The following is a 23939-nucleotide window of genomic DNA, read 5'->3' as shown; positions in this document are numbered from 1 at the left end:
AGAAGGTGGTTTATGTATATTTATTATTGACAGCAAATCTACTGTTTAGGTTGTTTTCGTGTGGACCCTTGGTGTATGGTCAGCTCCAAAAGCAGAAATATCTTCAATTTCTTGAAAGGGATTTTCCCCACAGGAAATCATAACATATGATGTGTGAACAGGTGATTTTTGTGGGTTCAGAAGCTGGCTCGTGTATTGACATTTCTTCGCCCTTTAATTCTGTTCAAAGTTATTTGTTGCGGAAGAAAGAACAAAGTAAGGAAAGAAGGAAAAAAAAAAGGAATTAGGGGCCCACAAAGTGAGTTTCCTATGGGATATAATATTTTGTTGAATAATTTTATAAGACGCCGGTGTTATTAAGCACCATCTATTAATATATAAGGTGAATTTTGAGCATGAACGCTACAGTTAAACTCATCTTTTTAGTGAGGGTGCTTAAAATTAACAGTGCTCTCAAATATTTTTCTATTTTGTTAGTACGAATAATTTGCGATTGATGGGCAACAAATTTGATCAAAAGTGCTGTGATGCCAAGCTGATATATGCTAAATACGTAAGCAAGGCACGCTTGTTGTATACCTGAAAGAACCATTCCACACACGTTTGATAATAATGGAAGAGGATGTTGACCTTGTCATTGCCCATAGCCGCACCAAGGAGATTTTACATTTATCTCACACACGCAAAAAAAAAAAAAAAAAATAAAAATAAAAATAAAGGAGAGGAGAAAATTTCCACATCACGTGGTCCATGATAGAACAAGCCTTTTCTCCACCAGCTGTTGGAATAGAAAAACAATAAAATATAGTCAATTATGGGATTTGGAAACAGAAAAACAAAGAGAAGACGAGAAAAAAAATGTGGTGGTGGTAATATAGGTTCATGCTTTGACTTTAATGTTGCGCAACACAACAAATAGTTTAGATTTACAAAAATGCCCACCAAAAAAATCCATTATGATAAGGTTGCATAAAGATATATAGCTGAAAAAGTGTACTGATAGCTAATGAATAAGAACACCAAACCAGCACCCAGGGGTGTTGTTGTCAGTTAAAAAAGTTTCATGGGACACAACACATAGGCTCTTTGCATTTAATTTGGAGTGACCTAGACAACTAGTTGTCAATCAAGACTTCTTCTTCTTCTCCTTGTACTCTCTTCTCCTCCTCCTCCTTCTTCCTCCTTTCTAGTCCATTTCATTGTAATAAATTCACACTTCTAGCACCTTTAATTTATCCTGCTTGTCTGCATAATTATTTGCAGCCATGGATATCGTGACCAAACCAACATTAATGCTTCTTCTCTTCCTGTTCTTTTCTCTCAAGACCAATCTCTCTCTTGGAGCTGATACCATCTCCGCAAATGAATCTCTCTCTGGAGACAAAACCGTTGAATCCGGAGGTGGGGTTTTTGTGCTGGGATTCTTCAAACCAGGTAATGCTTCAAAGTACTATATAGGCATGTGGTACAAACAAGTCACTCCCCAGACAGTTGTTTGGGTGGCAAATAGAGAGAAGCCAGTTTCAGATAGATTTTCTTCAGAGCTGAAAATCTCTGATGGGAATTTAGTTCTTTTCAATGAGTCCAAAATCCCGATTTGGTCCACTGGTGTGAACTACACCGGCTCTGCTTCTGTGCAAGCAGTTCTTCATGACAATGGAAACCTCATCTTAAATGATGGATCCAATTCGTCAATATCTTTATGGCAAAGTTTTGATAATCCTGCTGACACATGGTTGCCTGGTGGTAAAATTTCTTACAACAAAATCACCAAAAAACACCAGCGTCTCACTTCATGGAAGAATTCCGAGGACCCTGCCCCGGGCCTCTTCTCTCTTGAGCTTGACATAAGTGACAATTCATATATCATTCTCTGGAACATGTCAAACGAATACTGGACAAGTGGATCTTGGAATGGGGATATTTTCAGCGGGGTGCCTGAGATGAGGCGCAGTTATATCTATGATTTTGAGTTTGTTACGAATGATAATGAAAGCTATTTCACCTATTCGGTCTATAACACCTCTGCTATCAAAATATCCCGGTTTGTGATGGCTGTTTCGGGGCAGGTTAAGCAGCTGAATTGGCTGTCTAGCAACGGATGGAACTTGTTTTGGTCTCAACCGAGACAACAATGCGAGGTTTATGCCTTTTGCGGGGCATATGGAAGCTGCAATGAGGACTCATTGCCGTTCTGTCAGTGTTTGACGGGGTTTAAGCCAAAGGTGCAGAGTAATTGGGATTTGGAGGATTATTCTGATGGGTGCTCGAGGAATATAGAACTTCAATGCGGAAACAATAGCGTTGCTAATGGTGAGACAGATAAATTTCTTTCAATATCTAGCACGTCATTACCGGAAAATCAACAGTCCGTACATGTAGGGAGTTTAGGAGAATGTGAATCGCATTGCCTAAGTAACTGTTCTTGCACCGCTTATGCCTATGATAGCAGTGGCTGTTCCATTTTCACAGGAGAGCTCCTAAATGTGAAGCCGCTTTCAGCAGATGACGGCAATGGAAAGACTCTTTATCTTCGATTAGCAGCCTCTGAGATTCAGAGTAGTGGTAAAGATAATAAGGGAACCGTTATTGGTGTTGTAGTGGGATCAGTTGCAGGGGTAGCAGTTTTCCTTGCTGTTACTGTGTTTTTGATTTTGAGGAGAAGAAAGAAAACGATTGGAACAGGAAAAATGGAGGGTTCATTGGTGGCATTTGAGTACAAAGATTTGCAGAATGCAACCAAGAACTTCTCAGAGAAATTGGGTGGAGGTGGCTTTGGTTCAGTGTTCAAGGGGACATTAGCCGACTCAACTGTAGTAGCTGTGAAGAAGCTTGAAAGCGTTAGCCAAGGAGAGAAGCAGTTCCGATCAGAAGTCAGCACAATTGGAACAATCCAACATGTACATCTTATCCGACTTCGTGGGTTCTGCTCCGAGGGTAATAAAAAGTTGTTGGTATATGACTACATGTCGAACGGCTCTCTAGATTCTCACCTTTTCCATGGAAACAATTCGAATGTCTTGGATTGGAAAACAAGGTACCAAATTGCTCTGGGGACAGCAAGAGGGTTGGTTTATCTTCATGAGAAATGCAGAGATTGCATCATACACTGTGATATCAAGCCAGAAAACATCCTTTTAGATGCTGAGTTTTGTCCAAAAGTTGCAGATTTCGGGTTAGCCAAACTCATTGGAAGGGATTTCAGCCGGGTCCTGACAACCATGAGAGGAACAAGGGGTTATCTTGCTCCGGAATGGATTGCAGGCGTGGCAATAACATCCAAAGCTGATGTTTACAGCTATGGAATGATGCTTTTTGAATTTGTATCAGGAAGGAGAAACTCGGAGCAATTTGAAGATGGGAAAGTGAGGTTTTACCCATCTTTAGCTGCAAGCGTGGTTGTTGAAGGGGGAGATGTGTTGAGCCTATTAGATTCAAGGTTGGAGAGAAATGCAGATGCGGAGGAGCTTGAAAGAGTTTGTAGAGTTGCTTTGTGGTGCATCCAAGATGACGAAGCTCGAAGGCCATCAATGAGTCAAGTAGTTCAAATCCTCGAAGGAATCACGGACGTGAATCTGCCACCAATTCCACGGTCACTCCAAGTTTTTGGTAACAACCATGACAACGTCATTTTCTTTACTGAGTCATCGTCAAGCCAGAGTTCTCAGCCACGGAGTAACGCTTCAACTGCTTCCTCTCATACCAAGAGTACTACCTCTTCGATGAGCTCCAAGACCTAGACAGAAACAGATAGGAGCATCTTTGCCCTTGTTAGTTTCAGTCTCTGCTCTCAGTCTTTTGTTGTTCTCCCTTCTTTTGTGGGTTATCTTTGAGTCAATTGAATAATACAATATGTGTATGATATTAGAAGCTCTATCTGTAGAATTGAAGAAACGGATCCAACAAAAAGATGGAAAGGCCAGCTCATGTTTTCATAATCCAATTAGCTCCTCAATCTGAGCAGAATACTATCAGAACACCTTCAAGCCGATAATATAGTTTTCAATCATGGCCTCTTAGTTTATCTACGATGGTGTCTGTAATTTTTTTGGGGGTCTTTCTTCCCGAGTCTCTGGTACTGTAATAAAGCATATGTTGTTTTCATTAGAGCCTTGGGCTTTTGTATTTTTCCGCACAAGAAGAAGAAAAAAAGAATACAATATAGAAAGGAACAAAAATTAGCACCAGAGTATCTAGAGTACAATATAGAAAACAATACAGAAGAGACCATAATCTATAATAATACCATAAAAGAACTCATCTTTAAATTTATATCTTGCAGCTCGTATTCCAGTAGATTTTTTTTTCTTTCTTTACTAATTACTACCTTGTACCAACTTTTCTCTTTCTGGTATTTGTTGTAAAAACTTTCTACATGAGAAGTGGAATCCTTTTCTTTAGTACGAGGTCTAAAGATTCTGATATCCCTTCTTTAGAATCAAGCTTTACTGTCATATTTTACTGTCATAGACTCGAGAGAAGTAGAAGTCCAAATTCCCAATTACAGGCTCTTATCTGTTGGAGCAGACATAATTACTTAGGGAGAATATTTAGCGAGAATATTTCCAGTAAAATTTCCTTTTAACTTCTCATTTTGGAGTGTCATGGCTCTTCCAAAGAGAAAAGCAACTATAATTCCTAAATGCACATGACACTAAGAAAGTAAGTGCTTTTCTAATATTGCTTTCAAACACCACTACTGATGACTTGAAAAAGATGTTCCTGTGCACCATTTCTTCTCGCTCTTGCTCATTATGTTTTTCTCATTTGTTCTGTTTTTTGTTGCCCCATTTAGTGAATTAAAAAGAACTTGCTCAATTTAGAATAGTCTTAAGAGTGCTAGTTTCTGCTACACTATCTTCTTGAAAACTTGTTCCCCAAATTAATTTAATCCTCTGCATAAGGTATGTGCGTCTCCTTCCAAGTTCCCTTTCTTGTTATGCAAACGTACCATCTTTACAAATTTCCTTGGAAAAAAAGATGGAACGGGTGTAAGACCACTAATATCAGCTGCAAAGAAAGCTTTTTTCCCCTATTGTAGATAGAATTAGAAGATCCAGCCGAGTTTATGACATTCTAAGCAGCATGTTGTTATACAAGAAACATGTTCTTGTATACCATTTATCTTCCCTCTCTTGCTCACGTTGCATAAGGGTGTTAAAAAAAAATCTGGCGAACCGCCCAATCCAAATCAAACTAAATCAAATAGTTAATTACTTTGGATTATTGTGGTTTTGACAGATTTTCAGTCTAATTTTAACAGACGGTTTAGTTAGTGGTTTGGACTCCCTAAACCGCCAAAACTATCCAAAACACCTAACAATGCATCCAAAAATACACTTAATTTTTAATTTTAATTATATTTTTTATATAGATTAATTTTTACCAACCATAATAGAGATTCTACACGGGTTAAATACACCCTACTATATTTTTATTTTTTTGTATTAAAATTGGTGAGCGTTTCTATATTTGTTATTTTTAAATTATATTATAAACTTAAATCTAGTCTTTAGTATTATGGATTAACGATTTTATAATTTTTGTGATATATTAAAAACTTTTTTAGTCTTAAGCTTAAATTACCAAACTGAATCTTCCATAAATTTTTTTTTTTTTTTTTTGGTTTGGTAGTGGTTTGTACAGAAGAACCACTTAGCTCGATACTGATCAGAACCAAAAGTGGACGTTTCTGCTGAGCTATCTTTGAAATGTGTATCTTGCAATCTTGTTACTCTTAATTTAGTCATCCGCAACAGGTATGCATCTTTTCTTTACTCAGCTTCCCAGTATTTTGCAAATTAGGTCATCTACCAATTTCCATGTCTTGTTTCTACCTCAATTTTTTTCTTTCCAAGAGGTACTCAAGAGTAATGTGTTAGATTAGGCTTAGGCCCAAAGGTTTAAAATTAACAAAGCTCAAAGCTCATGATTCAAGTCTATAAAATTGAGTGGATTAGATTTAGCCAAGTGGCTAAATAGTGGCAAAGTAAAATGAATGACCACAAAGCCAATTCTTAACACAAGTTTTTCGTAGCCATAGTTCGTTCTTGGAGCTTATCCTATTCTCACCCTTCAAAAAGAATTCTTATAGTGCGAGAGAAATTTAATTTCTCTAGTTTTTCTTCTTTTGTGAGGTGCTTTTTCAATTTACATGAGAGAGTCGTTCTTATTGTTATCTCTGTGTAATTTAGAGAGAAAGTTGTAATCTCTATTTTTCATAGTGAAATCCTTCTACGCTTGTCCCATGGTTTTTATACCGTCACCTTTGGGGGGTTTTCACGTAAAATACTCTGTGTCCATATTATCTTTATTTTTACTCATTTCTTATTTTACCGTCAGATTTGCCAACAATTGGTATCAAAGCCATCTAGGCTTAGAGTGTTCAAGTGAAATTATTGTTCATGACGGAGTTACTGTTCAAGTATACGGTACTATTCACGTACATGGTACTGTTCATGGTGCGGATAAGTATGGCATAAGTAGGTTCTGCCTAGGAGGCTGGAACTTAAGTGGTCCGCTTGAGACCCTCCACGCCTTTCCTGGGAACTTGCTTAGCAGGGTGGTTCAGTTTAAGAGACTGTCCAGATCTATCCTTTGTTGATAGAATTGGTGTATGCATTTACAATCTTTCTTGAGAATTGCCTAGTCAGTACAGTTACTACTCGGGTACTATTCACAACTATAGTGAAACGATGTGAGTTAAACAAATCATGAAATGGCTTGAAAATTCAAAATAGAGAAGTTCAACGTAAGGAATTTCCTAGTCAGTACAGTTACTACTCTGATACTATTCACAACTATAGTGAAACGATGAGAGTTAAGCAAATCACGAAATGGCTTGAAAATTTAAAATAGAGAAGTTCAACGTAAGCAATTTCATGTTGTGGAAAACGAAGATGCAGGTAATTGTACGGAAGGATAATTGTCTGGTGGCTATCAGAGAAAGACCGTAGGAAATCACGGATGATGGCAAGTGGAACTAAATGGATGGTAATGCTATTGCCAATTTACACATGGCATTAGCAGACAGGGTTCTATCAAGCATGGTAGAGAAGAAAACAGCGAAAGAAATTTGGGATACTCTAACGAAGTTGTACGAGGCCAAGTCACTCCACAACAAGTTCTTCTTAAAGAGAAGATTGTACACTCTTCGGATGGTGGAATCTACATCGGTGACCGACCATATCAACACTCTAAATACTCTATTTTCTCAGCTAATGTCGTTGGATCAAAAAATAGAGGTAGGTGAACGTGCAGAGATTCTACTTCAAAGTCTACATGATTCGTATGATCAACTTATCATCAACTTAACCAACAATATCCTCACAGATCATCTACTCTTTGATGATGTTGTAGCCGCCGTTCTAGAAGAAAAAAGTCAGCGCAAGAACAAAAAAGGTTGGCAAGCTCACAGCAGGCAGAAGCTTTGACAACTGTGGCCCCAGTAGGAGTCAAAGTCATGCATGGTAGATCAAAATCTAGAAGTAAGAAGAAAAACATGAGATGTCACAACCGTGGCAAGAAAGGGCATTTCAAGAGAGAGTTTAGGGCTAAGAAGAGTGAGGAGAAGAATTCTCAAAGAAATGTGGCAAGTACCTCAAATGATCGTGATGTCTTATACAGTGAGGTAACAACAACTGCTGAAGGCAAATAGAAGCTCACTGATGCGTGGATACTGGATTCGGGAGCATCATGGCACATGACCACTAGGAGAGAATGGTTTCATCAATATGAACCAATCTCAGGAGGATCAATGTACATGGAAAATGATCAAGCCTTGAAGATCACTGGTATCGACACTATCAAGCTGAAGATGTACGATGGTACTGTTCGTACTATATAGAAGGTACACCTTGGGAAGGGGATGAAGAAAAATCTATTGTCTCTAGGACAATTAGATAATGGGGGTGCGAGACTCACATTGAGTGCTTGTGGTGATGAAGGCGAAAAAAGTTGCTGCAAATCTGTACATGCTTTTGGGAGAAACACATCAAGAGGGAGAGTTATCTGTTGCATTAACGAGTTTGGGAGAAGACTCAACGATGATGTGGCATTAGAAGCTCGGTCATATGTCGGAACGAGGTTTGACAATTCTCTCTAAACAGAAACTACTCCCTGGGCTAAGCTCGGTAAAATTACCATTTTGTGAGCGTTGTGTTACAAGTAACCAACATAGGTTAAGGTTCAACACATCAAAAGCTAAGAGCAAAGGCATCTTAGAATTGATCCACTCTAATGTTGGCAAGTACCGGTATCATCCCTCGGAGGGGCGAGATACTTTGTATCATTGATTGATGATTGCTCCAGGTAATGTTAGGTGTATCCAATCAAAAGGAAAGCATATGTTTTTAAAGTGTTTAAAGTTTTCAAAGCGCGGGTGAAACTTGACTCTTAAAAGAAGATCAAGTGTCTAAAGACTGACAATAGAGTAGAATATACAAGAGATGAGTTTGATGCATTCTGTCAAAAGAAGGCATCAAGAGGCAGTTCACGGTGGCGTACACTCCTCAGTAAAATGGAGTGATAGAGCTGATGAACATAACATTATTGGATAAAACAAGAGCAATGTTGAGGACTGCAGGTCTAGCCAAGTCGTCTTGGGTAGAAGCAGTTAAAACCGCCTATTACGTGATTAATTGGTCTCCACCAACTGTGATTGATCTAAAAACGCCAATGGAGATGTGGACTGCTAAGCCACCCGATTATTCTCAGTTACATATATTTGGAAGTCTTGTGTATGTCATGTACAATGACCAAGAAAGATCGAAGTTGGATCCGAAATCTAGAAAGTGTATCTTCTTGGGGTATGCTGTTGGTGTTAAGGGGTCTCGCTTGTGGGATCCCACTGCCCACAAGATTGTCATAAGTAGAGATGTCATATTTGTAGAGGATAAATTGCAAGAGAATGGAGACGATAGCACTTTAAAGGAGAAGTCAGAGACTACTACGGTTCATGTGGATGATAAGCAAGATGAATATCTAGTTTATTCTAAAGCAGTACCAGAGCACAAAGATCAAGAACTAGTCATGTCTGAGGCTTTCGAAGTTCGTCAGTCAACTCGTGAAAGAAGACCACTAGTTTGGCACTCAAATTATGTTATTGAGAGCAATGTTGCATATTGTCTTTTAACAGAGGCTATAGAGCCATCAACTTTTCAGGAGACAATCAAAAGCTCAGATGTATCTCTGTGGATGGCAGCAATGCAAGAAATTGAAGCCTTACACAAGAACATGATGTGGGATCTTGTTTCGCTACCACGGGGAAGGAAGGCCATTGGAAACAAATGGGTCTACAAGATCAAGCGCGATGGTAATAACCAAGTGGAGCGGTTTCGTGCAAGGTGAAAGGATATGCTCAAAAAGAAGGTATTGACTTCAACAAAACATTTTCACCTGTGGTTCGACTCACTATAGTTCGAGTAGTCTTGGCAATGTGTGCTATGTTTGACCTACATCTAGGGCAACTAGATGTGAAAACTAATTTTTTTCATGGAGATCTTGAAGAAGAGATTTATATGCTCCAACCAGAAGGCTTTATGAAAGTAGAAAAAAGAGAACTTGGTTTGCAGGTTGAACAAATCTCTATACGGTCTCAAACAGGCGCCGGTGTGTTGGTACAAGCGATTTAATTCCTATATCATAAGCCTTGGGTACAACAGACTCAGTGCAGACCCTTATACGTATTTTAAGAGGTTTGCTCATAAAGATTTCATCATTTTGTTGTTGTACATGGACGACATGTTGGTTGCAAGCCCTAACAAAGATCGAGTGCAAGGATTAAAGGCACAGTTGGCTAAGGAATTTGATATGAAGGACTTGAGACTAACGAACAAGATTCTAGGGATGCAAATTCACTGAGATAGAAATAATAAGAAGATTTGGCTTGTGCAAAAGAATTAATTGAGGAAGGTCTTGCAGCGCTTCAACATGCAAGATTGTAAGCCAATCTTTACCCCCTTCCTGTTAATTTCAAGTTATCTTCCTAGATGTGTCCTAGCAATAAAGCAGAGAGGAAGGAAATGTCTCGCATGGTATATGCATCAGCAGTGGGTAGCCTAATGTTCGCTATGATCTATACAAGACCAGACATTACACAAGTAGTAGGAGCGGTTAGTAGGTACATGGCGAATCCTGATAAAGAGCATTAGAGTACTATCAATAGGATCCTGAGATACATTAAGGGTACCTCAGATGTTGCATTATGTTATGGACGATCGGAGTTTATTGTCAGGGGTTCTATGGATTCAGATTTTGCAGGTGATTCAGATAAAAAAAAATCCACTACAGGCTATGTGTTCACACTTGCCGGAGGAGCTGTAAGATGGATTTCAAAATTGCAGTCAGTTGTAGCATTATCTACATGAAAAACAGAATACGTGGCGGCTACACAAGCTTGTAAGGAAGCAATTTGGATTAAAAGGTTATTAGAGGAGCTCGGGCACAAAGAAGGGAAAATTCTTTTGTTTTGTGATAGCTAGAGCGCCTTGCACATTGTAAGGAATCCAGCCTTTTATTCCAGGACGAAGCACATATGAGTTCAATTTCACTTTGTTCGTGAAGTAGTGGAAGAAGGAAGTGTGGATATGCAGATGATTCACACCAAGGAAAACTTAGCAGATGCATTGATCAAGCTGGTAAATATTGACAAGTTCAAGTGGTGTAGATTCTCGTGTGGCCTAGCAGAAACATAAGCAGCATGACAGTGTCAAGGTAGAAAGGATGGTGTGGAGACATGATTGATTCTCAATCAAATCTCGAAGTGGGAGAAATGTTAGATTAGGCTTATGCCCAAACGCTCAAAATTAGCAAAGTCCAAGGCTCATGATTCAAGTATACAAAATTATGTGGACTAGATTTAGCCAAGTGGCTAAATGATGACTAAGTAAAATGAATGGTCACAAATTGACCAATTCTTAACCACAAGTTTTTCGTGGCCACGGTTTGTTCTTGAAACTTTTATAAGGGGGCTTGGAGGAAGGGCTTAAGCATCTCAGTCTCACCCTTCAAAGAGAATTCCTATAGTTTGAGAGAAATTTAATTTCTCCAGTTTTTTATTCTTTTGTAAGGTGTTTCTCCTATTTATATGAGAGAGTGGTTCTTATTGTTCTCTCCGTGTAATTTAGAGAGAATGTTGTAATCCCTATTTTTCATAGTGAAATCCTTCTATACTTATCTGTGATTTTTACCCTCTCTTTTAAGGGTTTTTTTACATAAAATACTTTATGTCTAATTATCTTTATTTTTATTTATTTCTTATTTTACCACCAGATTTGTCAACATAATGCACGGTCTTTATTTATTAATTTCAAGTAGGAAATTATAGGTGTAGTCAATTTCTCTGTTCAAAAGACAATGGTATCTCTCTCTCGACATCTCTCTGTTTTTTTTTTTTTTTCCTTCAGTTCACACTCATGAGTGTCACGTGTTTGGAAAGTCCAAGCAAAACATTCACATATAGACTAATTCGTACGATGGTTAATTATAAGAAAGAACAAAATGAATGTTTCTTGGTACACTATTCTTAATAATAAGTAATTTTGCTTCAAATATCTTGATGAATTCCGCGGAACACGTTATCGTTCTAAGAGTAGTCTGAATTCCAAAGTATAAAACTAAGTGACCATTGATCTTGTGGAGCACTAAGATTTCTATCTTTCCAAGTTTGCTCTGTCTATGTTCTAAGAGTCAAAGCAAGTGAGGTTGATGTTATGTGGGTTTTGAATTAGATCTCTATTCCTATTCGCTGGATGGTCAATGTTGGTAATAAGTTTGTGTCTTATTTCTTCATTTTTTGGTCAGTTTTCCATTTCTAGAATACTATTCCTAAGTCCAGCCCACCATGATGATGATTGGTTTATAATTTAAACCATTAAAGGGGATTGAAGGGTCAAAGAAGACCTTTTCAAATCACATTCCAGAAGTCAAACCACAAAAAGAAAAGAGAGATCCTATCATGCTTGAAAAAAGGCAATGCATTGGTATGATATTACTAGCATCAATTTCCTAAATATTTCGACGAGCTAGTATTTATGAAGTTCACATTTCAATCCTTTTTTCTTTTGTGGAATTTTTATTCTTCAATCTCGACTGCGGAAAAACTTTGAAGATGGAAATAATCCATGACACATAATAAGCTTGGGTAGAGAGATATCATCTTATGTTTGATAGAGATTATGAGCTTATGTTACAGCGTATAACTTGAAGAGACATGACTTAGCTTAAGTCCTAGTAAGGATCATAATTCGATGTTTTAGAATTCCAATTTTAGCCTTCGACGTTGTTGTGGGGTTAGAACTACGTTTTCTATTGAATCTTCTTCGCTATTGGTCTTCTTCGCTATTGGAGGTGGCTAGGATGACAATGGACTTAGTCACTTGATCAGTATTATCATCTCACTTTGACCAAATCAAATTCTTATTAAACAATGGAGTTGAAACTTTCTTGCTATATAATAACTTAACCGCTTCATATCTTGGCAAACGACCTTAAACATCTGTCTAAAAACTGGAACTTGTTTTCTACCCTGTCTCCACATTGACACAAAAGGCCTACCTTCATTCGAAAAATTTACGCAGCCATGGATGTGAACACCAACCCGATATCCATGCTTGTTCTTCTCATCTTATGCCTATTTCTCAGAAGCCATATCTCGCTTGGAGCTGATACCATCTCTGGAAACCAATCACTCTCTGGTAACCAGACCATTGTCTCTGAAGATGGCGTCTTTGAACTGGGATTCTTCAAACCCAGTAATGCTTCAAAATACTACATAGGCATGTGGTACAAACAAATCACTGAGAAGACAGTAGTTTGGGTGGCGAATAGAGAGAAACCAGTCTCTGACACATATTCTTCAGAGCTACAAATCTCAGATGGTAATTTAGTTCTCTTCAATGAGTCCAAAGTCCCAATTTGGTCCACAAATGTGAACTCCACCAGATCTCCTGAAGTGAAAGCAATTCTTTTGAATGATGGAAACCTTGTGTTAGAAGATGGATCGAATTCGTCAAAACGACTATGGGAAAGTTTTCTTAATCCAGCTCATACATGGCTCCCTGGTAGTAGAATTGGGTATAACAAGAAGACCAATACAAAGCAACTCCTCACTTCATGGAAGAGTTCAGAGGATCCGGCACCCGGCCTCTACTCCCTTGAGATAGTTCCCAATGGCAAATCTTATATAATACGGTGGAATAGGTCTCGACAGTATTGGACGAGTGGAGATTGGAATGGAGCTATTTTTAGCAAGATCCCAGAGATGAGGCTCAATTATATCTACAATTTCAGCTTTGTCCCAAATGATGAGGAGACCTATTTCACCTATTCTGTTTACCCCTCTTCTCGTACAATATCTAGATTTGTGATGGATGTTTCAGGGCAAATCAAGCAACTATCACTTTTGTCTGACAACAAATGGAATTTGTTTTGGGCTCAACCAAGACAACAATGCGAAGTTTATGTTTTTTGTGGGGCATATGGCAGCTGCAGTGAGAAGTCCTTGCCCTTTTGTCATTGTTTGACCGGGTTTGAGCCAAAGATGAAGAGTGATTGGGATTTGCAGGACTATTCTGGTGGGTGCACCAGGAAAACCAAACTTCAGTGTGGAAACGACAATCCAACAAATGGCGAGAGAGATGGATTCCGCAAAACTCCCAACGTTTTGTTGTCTGAAATTGAACAACCTGTCCAAGTAGGGAATACTACGGCATGTGAATCAACCTGCTTAAATAACTGCTCTTGCACGGCTTACGCTTATGACAACAGTGGTTGTATGATTTGGATGGGAGATCTCTTGAATGTTCAACAGCTTGAAGAAGATGACAACCGTGGAAGAATGCTCTACATTCGGGTAGCAGCTTCAGAGTTGAAGAGTTCTACAAACGAGTTTAAGAGTACTAAAAGTAGAAAGGGACTAATTGTTGGTGTTGTAGCGGGGTCAATATTTCTCCTAGGCCTTATTTTGTTTTTTATTTTGAGACGAAGAAACAAGGTTTTCGGAACAGGCAAAGTGAAGGGTGCATTGGTGGCATTTGGTTATAGAGATTTGCAGAATGCAACGAAGAACTTTTCGGAGAAATTGGGCGGAGGAGGCTTTGGTTCAGTGTTCAAGGGTACTTTGCCTGACTCTACTATGATAGCAGTGAAGAAGCTTGAAAGCGTTGGCCAAGGGGAGAAGCAATTCCGAACAGAAGTCAGCACAATCGGGTCAATACAACACGTTAATCTTGTTCGACTTCATGGTTTCTGCTCTCAAGGTACTAAAAGGTTGTTGGTCTATGGTTACATGTCTAATGGATCTTTAGACGCTCACCTTTTCCACGAGAAAAATTCAAATGTTTTGGTCTGGGAAACAAGGTACCGAATTGCTCTAGGGATAGCGCGAGGGTTGGTTTATCTACATGAGAAATGTAGAAACTGCATCATACATTGTGACATTAAGCCTGAAAACATCCTTTTGGATGACGAATTTTGTCCAAAAGTGGCAGACTTCGGGTTAGCAAAACTCATGGGAAGGGACTTCAGCAGGGTCCTTACAACCATGAGAGGGACAAGAGGATATCTCGCACCAGAGTGGATTGCAGGAGTGGCAATAACATCGAAAGCCGATGTCTACAGCTACGGGATGATGTTGTTTGAACTGGTGTCAGGAAGGCGAAACGCTGAGCAATCTAAAGACGGGAAAGTCAACTTCTTCCCAACATTGGCTACAAGCATATTAGTGGAAGGAGGCAACGTCCTTAGCCTATTAGACCCGAGGTTGGACGGTAACGCGGACATAGAAGAGCTTGAAAGAGTGTCTAAAGTTGCTTGTTGGTGCATCCAAGATGAAGAATCTCATAGGCCATCAATGGGTCAAGTAGTTCAAATCCTTGAAGGAATTATGGAGGTGAATTTGCCCCCAGTTCCGGGATCTCTCAAACTTTATGTGGACAACAAGGAGAGCATAATTTTCTTCACGGAGTCCGAGTCAAACGAGAGTTCCTCATCAACTTCATCCCAGGCCAAGGGCACAAACTCTTCTATCTGTGCCAGCTCTTGAGGCGAGATCAAAACATAACAACAAATTCTATTATGTCTCTTTTTCAGTTTCCTTTCCATGCTCTGCCTTTCCCCTGTTTTTTAAGGCAATGAATAGTTTTGTAATGACTTGTATTAAGGTTGTAAAATTAATGTGTTCCCATAGTATAATTGTCCATTAGAGCTTCGTTGCTATCTAACAGTTTCTCATCGCCAAATTATATGGCGACTTTTAGAAACTTTTTATTTATTATTTATTTATTTTATTGCCTTTAAGGTTTTTACTTCCCTTTTTTGTTTCCAATACAACCTGATGAGTTCTGTTAACAATAAGGATCATATAAGCTTTGGGTGTTCGGGAGCTTGATTGTCTTACTATTAACTTACTGGAAGCATGCCAATCAAGCTCTATAGTATCAAGTTGTCCTTGCTGTGATATTCAAAATGAGTTTGTACTACCTTTTACATAATATATATATATATATTTACGACGAGAATGAGCAACTAACAAAAGAAAGAACTAGACATCTCAAGGTAAGCACCCTTTAGATCCTCCATCCTGGACCAAGCTCCTCACTCAAATTTTATTAAAAATAAAAATAAAAAAATTTCTTGATAACCCTATAAAATAGAGTTATTTCTTCTCTTATTTACTTCTAAATTGACTTTGTTCATAATATATTTTATGACTGAAGAATTTATGAAATTAATATAAGTATTCTTGAATTCTGTAGTAAATTTTATGTTAAGTTCATGTTTTATGAGTAAGTAAATTCGGTCGATAAATTTTCGCCGTTATTTAAGGCATAAGATTTTTTAGTCCGTATACAATTTAAGAATCTTAATTTCAAAAATCTCCAAGTACAGTACGGTATTAGCAGCGTACCGAGGAACGCTTTGACATTAAAGAGAAATTCTTAATTGCCGAACAGATAAGTTGAAGTCTAACAGTCGGAATATTACGTGATTAAGAGTTTAGTTCGATATTGAACTATTCGGAGAATTGGTATCGGATTATAAATAAACAGTAGAAAAGGAACCGTTAGATACTAAAACTTCATGTTAGCTAAGTTAATCTCCTACAGTCGGTATAAACTTTGATTGCTTGAAATGGAATCTTAAGGGATAAGATCAAAGTACAAGATAAGATGTGAATTTATGGAGATTAGACATGAGTTGATAGTGATTTGATGGAGTAATTATGAGATTCTTTTCTCTCTTTTTTTCTCCGCTTATGGCCGGCCATGCATAGGGGAATAAACCAAATTTTTTTTGTTAATTAAGCTAGCTTAATAGGTTTAATTAAGAGCTAAGAGGAGATTAAGCAAAAGTCTATAAATGTCAAGTCATTAGTGCAAGCATCAATTTGGTCTATTTTGCACATATTCTCTCCTTTCCTACACACAAAAACCGGCCCCTCTTTCTCTCCATTTCTTCTCAAATTTTTCTCAAACTCTCCTAATCCTAAGCCATTAGCAAACATTAGAAGAAGAAGAAGAAGATCAAAGTGTCCTAGGAGGAGTCTAGCCAAGGATCTTTTTTCAAGGAGGAAGACCAAGGTGATCAAAGTGTTCTAGGAAGAGTCTAACCAAGGATTTTCTTCAAGGGTATAAACTCTAAACCTTTCTCCTCTATTTTTCTACCAAAGTTTAAGTTGTAAATTATAGATGTAATTTGTGGTTCTTAAGGAAATAAGTTTGTAATAAAGGTTTGTGAATTTTATGATAGTTTTGGTGTGTTTTGAGGTTAGTTTGATTAGTGGTATTTTATGATTGGTTTAAGTTTTGTTTATTTTGATTAGAGGAAAAATTTTTCTAGTTACTTTGAACGCGGAAATGAGGATCTTACAGCGAGATTTTTTAGTAACTATAAGTTTAAACTTATAGTTCTCGATGTTTTGAACGTTTTTCCGTAACTGTGAAAAAACTCAGTTTTAATTCTAAGCGCAAGTTTTAAGCTGCTTTTCAAAATACTGCAAAGCTGTCCAAAAAACTTTTTCAAAACTGGCAGCCACTATTTGCAGCCAAACGAGCCATTTAGAGGCTGAATCTCAGTTTTCTCAGAACACGAAAGTTTTAGATCTCGACGAGACAAAGAATTTTTGTGAAGAACAAATTTTTAGAATCCGACTCTAAGATGCTGTAAATTATAGATTTCTAAAACTGCATAGTTTTAACTGAAAAAAAAACTAACACAGTTTTAGTTCCTAACAAGAAGAGTTCATCAAAGAACCCGAGATGTGATTTCAGTAAAATTCTATAGTTTTAGACCTTGCTTTAACAAAAAAATTCATGAAGAAAGTTTTCGAGAAAACCGTTTCTAAGATATAGTTTCACGGTGGTTTATAAACTAATTATAAAATGACTTATGAAATAGTTTCAAAAGTCGGTATTGGACAGAAAATTTATTTAGGACTGATAATGAGACTTTAGTACTTGTAACCAAATAAATGTGCAATCGTTTGTTTTATGAAAATCGAACAATAGTTTCTTTTAAAACCTTAATAGCTTTCGAGCAAAAACATTCAAACGAGAACTTACGAGCCCAATATGTTAGCCCCGTAGAATTTTCCAGTTAGAATCAGGTCCAACGCCTGTATTAGTTTAAAAACTCTCACTCAAGTCTAAATTTTAACGGTCTAGAGTTAGAACGTCTTTATTAAGTCTCTAGGCTAAATTGGGCCTTAATAATAAAACAAGCCTAATAAGGTAATTTATGGGGATTAGTTGCTAGATTGGATAATTAATTAATCAGAAATTAATTTTTAACCTAGGCATATGTATGTTAAGGGTAATTAAGAAAAATATGATTATAAGAATTTAATAAATTTGATCCTTATACTAAATACGAGATTTTACAATGCTTTAATAAAGAAAAGGAAAACATGCCTTAAATAAAGGATTAAATTCCTTTATAAGCTTGCTAAATTAGAACAGCAAACAACACTTAATCTGACACTTTCAATGGGTGTTCATTTTCAGAAATAAGAAGAAAAATAATAGATTATTTTGGCGAATAGTGAATTCTAGCTCTGTGAAACAGGTAAATAGGGATCTCGCATACAATATGAATATATTTTAAATAAAATGTTACACATGATATATATGCATGTTTATGCTTTATGTCATAGTATGCAATGCCATGCTATGCCATGCTGCATACTCCTTAATATGTCAAGTGAAACTTATAAGAATAATTTCAGTTGAGTGTCGTATCAGCCTCTAAGAGAGAGGTAACTAAGACTCCGTGAGGGAGATAGAAAAAAAAGAATATAGTAAATTAAATCATGGTGTCGTTGGGGACCTTGCAAACCCTCACGTCCCGATGATTGTGCGCAAATGGTATGAGCACTCGGGCCCATCAGTAAGCAAGATAAGATCATATAATTAAGTCTTTAATAAGTCATGATTATAATTAAGCATAATTGACTCATGCATATTTGTTCATGTGAACTTACAGTTATTTTATGAGAGATAGTTCCTACTTACTGAGCGAAAGCTCATTATAGAATATTTATACTGGGCGTAAGCAACCTGCATCTAATGCCTAATGGACTGATGGTGAGGCAACGGATGAACGATTTGGAGATTGGGGAATTGATACAACTTGTAATTATTTCCGCAAAAAGTTTTATGTAATAAATACTTTTGCTAATTAGAACTCTGAAACTATAATTTAAATGATGTAAGTAAACAAGACTTGAAGATCAAGTATATACATATATATTAAAAGATGAATATGTTGAGATATAAATATTTTGTCATAATTAAGAAAGAAATTCAAAATTTATGTTTACTATAATAGTTTTAAAAAAATGTTCTGTAAATTTTAAGAAATTCTAGCAAGTATATATGTTAAGGTTAGTATAGTGATGGCTACTTAGAAAGATTGTCACAGTTTGAGATTTTTATTTGTTTTATTTGATTTTTAGTTTAGTTTTCTTTCATTTTATTTTGCTTCATTTTATTTCATTATTAGTTTATTTTAGCTAGGTTTTCCCTCTAATTATTCAATTATCTCATTTGTGTAGGTTAATTAGGTGAAATGGCTTTGGAATCGTATATGGGATTAAAAATTCAAAAAGAAAGTCGGGTTGAGGTTCCCACACGTGCACACAATCGGACGTCAAAGTCCCCATAAGCGTTCCTTTGCTCCAGCCAACCTTATTGCGCCACATGTCCTTGCTTGCGTCAGCCAGCCCTAATTGCCTTCCTCCTCTTGTGTTGCTGACGTGAATCAAAGGCTATTTATAGCCTATTTTCCAAGCCGCAAGGTGAGGGAGGAGATCCCTTTGCACGAATTTTTCCAACACATAACCAAGAGAATTAGAGCTCCCTTGGAGAGCTGATATAGAAAATATTTGGGGAAATTATTTTGGAGAATTTTGGGATCACTTCTTTAGGATTATTATTTTTAGGTTTAGGATTTTTAAAGCAGAAAATATTTTGAAGAATAAGAACTGAAGATTGAAAATTAGAGAGTAAAGTCTGGAGATCGGTGACACTTCTATATGAGTTTTTTTTTTTTTTAATTTTCTTTTCTTTATATTTTTGTGATTTGAAATATTGGAACCCTTAGTCTATTTTAATTTAATTATGTTTTAGTTTTATTTTGTTAGAGCTCTGATTTAGTCTGCTATGATATTTTAATTTCTTTTATTCGAGTTATTTATTTTTATTTTCTAAGATTGACTGTTCATCATTTTTTTAATGCTTCTAATTAATTGGCCACTAATTAGATGATTGGTTAATTATAATAGAACTGAAAGGGAAATTACGTGTCTAGTTCATTGTGTTGAATACCAAAAATTGCATGCAAGAGAGGAATATACTTGCATGGTTTGTGTGGTCGCTACATTAAAATCATAAAATTTAATGACTGCTTGATTGTTGTAATTCACATAGGAATATAGTGGGTTAGCAATTGAGAGGATTTTTGGTGTAACTTGGAAGAGAGCATTGAATAAATTAAGGATTTTCGACTGTCATCTTGGATAATAAATTTGAATAATGAAAATTAAGAAATTAAAGTGAGTTAATTATGGTGTAATTAGTTGCTCTAGTGTTTTAATTATTAGGTTTTAGGATTTTCGACTGTCATCTTGGATAATAAATTTGAATAATGAAAATTAAGGAATTAAAGTGAGTTAATTATGGTGTAATTAGTTGCTCTAGTGTTTTAATTATTAGGTTTTATTTTTTATTATTTTAGTTGCTTTTCTTTTTTTTTTTTATAATTATTCTCATTTATTCGGTTGTTCAAATAATTTTAGGGTTAAATAATTTTTATACTCAATTGAAATTAACACAATTCTCGCTTATTACTTTATTATTTTTCACAACATTTCTCAACAATGGAAATGGAAAGTAACAACAAACCAACATCACATTAGTGTATTACTTTAAAAAAAATGCTCGTCTCTCAAATTTTAAATTCTCGCGCCAAGTTCCTTATTCAAATTTATCAAAAATGCTTGATTGTCTTATTGTTAACCAAATGAAGATATATTACTTAGAACATGAAAATCGTGATTGCAAACAGAAACTAATAGCGAAGACTGTGCATTAGTGTAGAATAATCATTTGATTGCATTCTTTATTAATTTTAGATGCTTTACTGAAGGTCTAAACCGACCGTCACTTAAAGAGTATAAATAAGAAACGGCACGAATTAAAAACGACAAAAACAAGGAGAAAAAATATTCGCAAAAAATGGTCGTTTTTAAGCTATTTTAAAATAAATTGACCCCATTTTGTAAAATTACGAAAATGTGTGATTTTTGAAATTGCTAATCAATGATGTACTAGTTAACTTAGTGATTTGCCATTGATTAACCAGTTTTGACTAATAATTTACTGGTTTATTAGTGATAAACTATTGGTAAATCATTGATAAATGTTAAACACTGTAGTAAAAAAAGGGGAAAAAAAAGGGAAAGAAAATCCCATTTTCCTGAAAAAAAAAGTTAGGTAAATAGGTTGCCAAAATTGGCCATCCACTTAATTTTCCCAATATTTAACAGTAAAAAACGATGATCATTAAGAAATGATGACAAAGTGAAAGTTGTTAGAAAACGACACTCAAAACTGAACAACAATGAATGCAAAGACGACGCCGGGGAAAACGATGACCATGAAGAAACGATGACAAGGTGAAAAGTTGTTAGAAAAACGACACTCAAAACTGAACGACAATGAACATGAAAACGACGTCGGGGATATACAGACGACAAGCATGGAGAAAACAACAACGTGGAAACCACGATAAAAGGTTGTACATCTCGGATTTATTATTTTTGAACCTTGATTCATTGAAATCTTCAGGTTCAGAAACCCATCGAAATAAATGCCGTAGACATAAAGGAGAAGTTAACAGTTGACTCAGCCAAAGTTGAAATAGATTTGGACCGCAAGAAATATCTAGCATTGGTCTTCCACTTCAATCATACCAGGAGGATATTTCTTTGGATTAGTCCATCCTAACAATATTAGTTTAAAAATTCATAAAAATCAATTTAAACTTAGCTATCTTAGTCGACGAATTATGAGGATTGTGTCATATTGGTTCTTCAATTTTTAATTTCGATATATTATTTTATAAACTTTGATTTTTTTGATGGTCTTAGTTTCCCACACTAAAATTGGCTGATGACTTCTTAAATTTCCTTAAAATAATCCTGTCCTGATTGAAATTTTACTGAAATAGTAACTTTAAATACAAAATGTTATAACTTTAATTTTAACAACAATGAAGATACACTTTACATCTTTTTTAATTGGTTTAGTAAAATTTTTAGTTATTATGGGATTGAGGCGTTATTCTCTCTATGAAGTTTTAGAAATTCTTCGTTCAATTTAGTGTCAAAAATCAAAACAGTAAACGACAAAAAATTTAGAGATTAATTTGGAAAAATTAAAAGTTTAGAAGAACAAATTGTAATGATGAAGAAAATCTCAGAATTTAAATAATATAATTTATATATTTAAGTCAAGGATTTCTTTTCTAAAAACTATTATGCTATATTTTGTGATGGAAGGATTTATAGAACTAATATCAATATTCTTAAATTCTGTAGCAGATTTTATGCTAAGTTCATGTTTTACGATTAAATAAATTCGATTGATAAATTCTCACCGTAATTTAAAGCAGAAGAATTTTCAGTACATATACAGTTTGTAAATCTTAATTCTAAGAATCTCCAAGCATAATACGATGTTAACAACGAACAAAAAAAAAAGCCTTAATTGCCAAACAGTTAGGTTGAAGTCACGAGAAAAGTTCTTATAGTAGAAAGGTAAAATGTGAGCTCGGGAGTTGACACCCTCAGAAACAATGTCATTCCCAAAATATGATGCAGAAAATTTAAGTTTAGAATTAGGTTGAAGTCACGAGAAAAGTTCTTATAGTAGAAAGGTAAAATGTGAGCTCGGGAGTTGACACCCTCAGAAATAATGTCATTCCCAAAATATAATGCAGAAAATTTAAGTTTAGAATTTGTTTAGTCTAGAATAAATTTCAAGACTTGAAACAATTCGAAATATTACGCGAGTAAGAATTTAATGTGACATCGAAGTAGTCGGGGATTAATATTGAACTGTAAATAAGCAGTAGAAAAGGAACCGTAAGAAACTGAAACTTCCTGTCAGCTAAGTTAGTTCCTTACAGTCAGTATAATTTTTATCTGTTTCAAGGGAACTTAAGAGATGATACAAATGTACTATAGTAGGTTAAGATTTGGTTGGATGAGATATTATTTAATGGGGTAGGTGAAGAGTAATCATGATAATTTTTTTCTCTCATTTCCTTCACTTGGCCGGCCATAGTTAAAGGAATTTTAACTAAAATTTAGTTAATTAAGTAAGTTGAGTAAGGGGTTAAACATAATTACCCAATTGTCTATAAATAGAACTATCTTAATCAAGGCCTCACTTTAGCTCTATTCTCCCCTCTTTCTCTATACCACAACGGGCCACACCTCTCTCTTGTACCCTCTCAAAATTTTTCACTCATCCTTCTAAACACAAAGCACTAGTCTAGGATCTCAAGAAGAAGAAAGGGACTAAGGTGTTCTAGAAGGTATCTAGCTAAGGATTTTCTTTAAGAGTATGTTTGGTAGGAAAGAAAAGTAGAAGGAAGGAAGAAGGTGGAGGGATTTTGGGAGGGAAAATGAAAATGTAGGTTGTTTGGTAGGAGAAAAAAGAGAAAGGAAGAGAAAATAGAGTGGAAAATAATACATGTGGGCCCCACCATTTTTTTTCTTTCCACAAGTGGGCAGAAAATGAGATGGAAAATGGGGACAACTCATTAAAGTGAGCAAAGTTACTAAACTACCCTTTTCTCCATCAACATCCAAGCAAAAAATTTAAGGGTATAAAAGTAATTTACGAGTAAGATTTTTTCTTTCCTCCCAATTTAACTTCCAATACCAAAGAAGTGAAGGTAATCTCATTTTCTTTCCATCTTCTCATACCAAACAACATAAAAGAAAATTAATTCCCTTTCCATCATTGCTATTTTCCATCACTTCCATATTTCCTTTCTATCATATTTTCTTTCCTTCCTACCAAACATAGCATAAGGGTAAAACTCTAAACCTTCTCTTTCTTGTTTCTAGCAAAATTTGAGATTTAGAAATGCTCTTCTCAAATTTTTCCACTCTTCTAATTCCAAGTCATTAACAAACCTTAGAGGAAGAAGAAGGTGATCAAAGTGTTTTAGGAGCAGCCTAACCAAGAATCTTCTTCAAGGATATAAACTCTAAACCCTTTCTCTAATTTTCTACCAAAGTTTAAGTTGTAAATCATGGATGTAATTTGTGGTTCTTAAGAAAAATAAGTTTGTAATAAGGGTGTGTGAGTTTTATGTTGGTTTTGTGTATTTTGAGGTTAGTTTGATTAGTATTATGTAGTATGCTTATA

The 23939-nt window shown here is 35.9% G+C and overlaps 2 protein-coding genes across 2 annotated transcripts; both read left to right on the top strand.

Annotated features, from left to right (window-relative positions):
* Nucleotides 1–1058: 1058 nt before the first annotated feature.
* LOC112091476 (G-type lectin S-receptor-like serine/threonine-protein kinase At2g19130) lies at nucleotides 1059–4109 on the top strand. Its single transcript, XM_024165214.1, has one exon. It carries the CDS (start codon nucleotides 1266–1268, stop codon nucleotides 3738–3740), a length of 2475 nt encoding a protein of 824 aa, XP_024020982.1. The 5' UTR covers nucleotides 1059–1265; the 3' UTR covers nucleotides 3741–4109.
* An 8390-nt stretch (nucleotides 4110–12499) lies between these two features.
* On the top strand, nucleotides 12500–15232 carry LOC112091478 (G-type lectin S-receptor-like serine/threonine-protein kinase At2g19130). The gene has a single exon (XM_024165227.1). It carries the CDS (start codon nucleotides 12581–12583, stop codon nucleotides 15041–15043), a length of 2463 nt encoding a protein of 820 aa, XP_024020995.1. The 5' UTR covers nucleotides 12500–12580; the 3' UTR covers nucleotides 15044–15232.
* The last annotated feature ends 8707 nt before the right edge of the window (nucleotides 15233–23939 follow it).

This window comes from Morus notabilis, unplaced genomic scaffold, assembly GCF_000414095.1.
Source record: "Morus notabilis unplaced genomic scaffold, ASM41409v2 Scaffold19, whole genome shotgun sequence".
In the NCBI taxonomy this organism is placed as follows: domain Eukaryota; kingdom Viridiplantae; phylum Streptophyta; class Magnoliopsida; order Rosales; family Moraceae; genus Morus; species Morus notabilis.
Note: the sequence above shows the minus strand (reverse complement) of the source record. Positions and strands in the feature narration are given on the sequence as shown.

Bases quoted from the DNA above. Each gene is read 5' to 3' on its own strand.
- LOC112091478 (XM_024165227.1), top strand. From the start codon at position 12,581: ATGGATGTGAACACCAACCCGATATCCATGCTTGTTCTTCTCATCTTA.
- LOC112091476 (XM_024165214.1), top strand. From the start codon at position 1,266: ATGGATATCGTGACCAAACCAACATTAATGCTTCTTCTCTTCCTGTTC.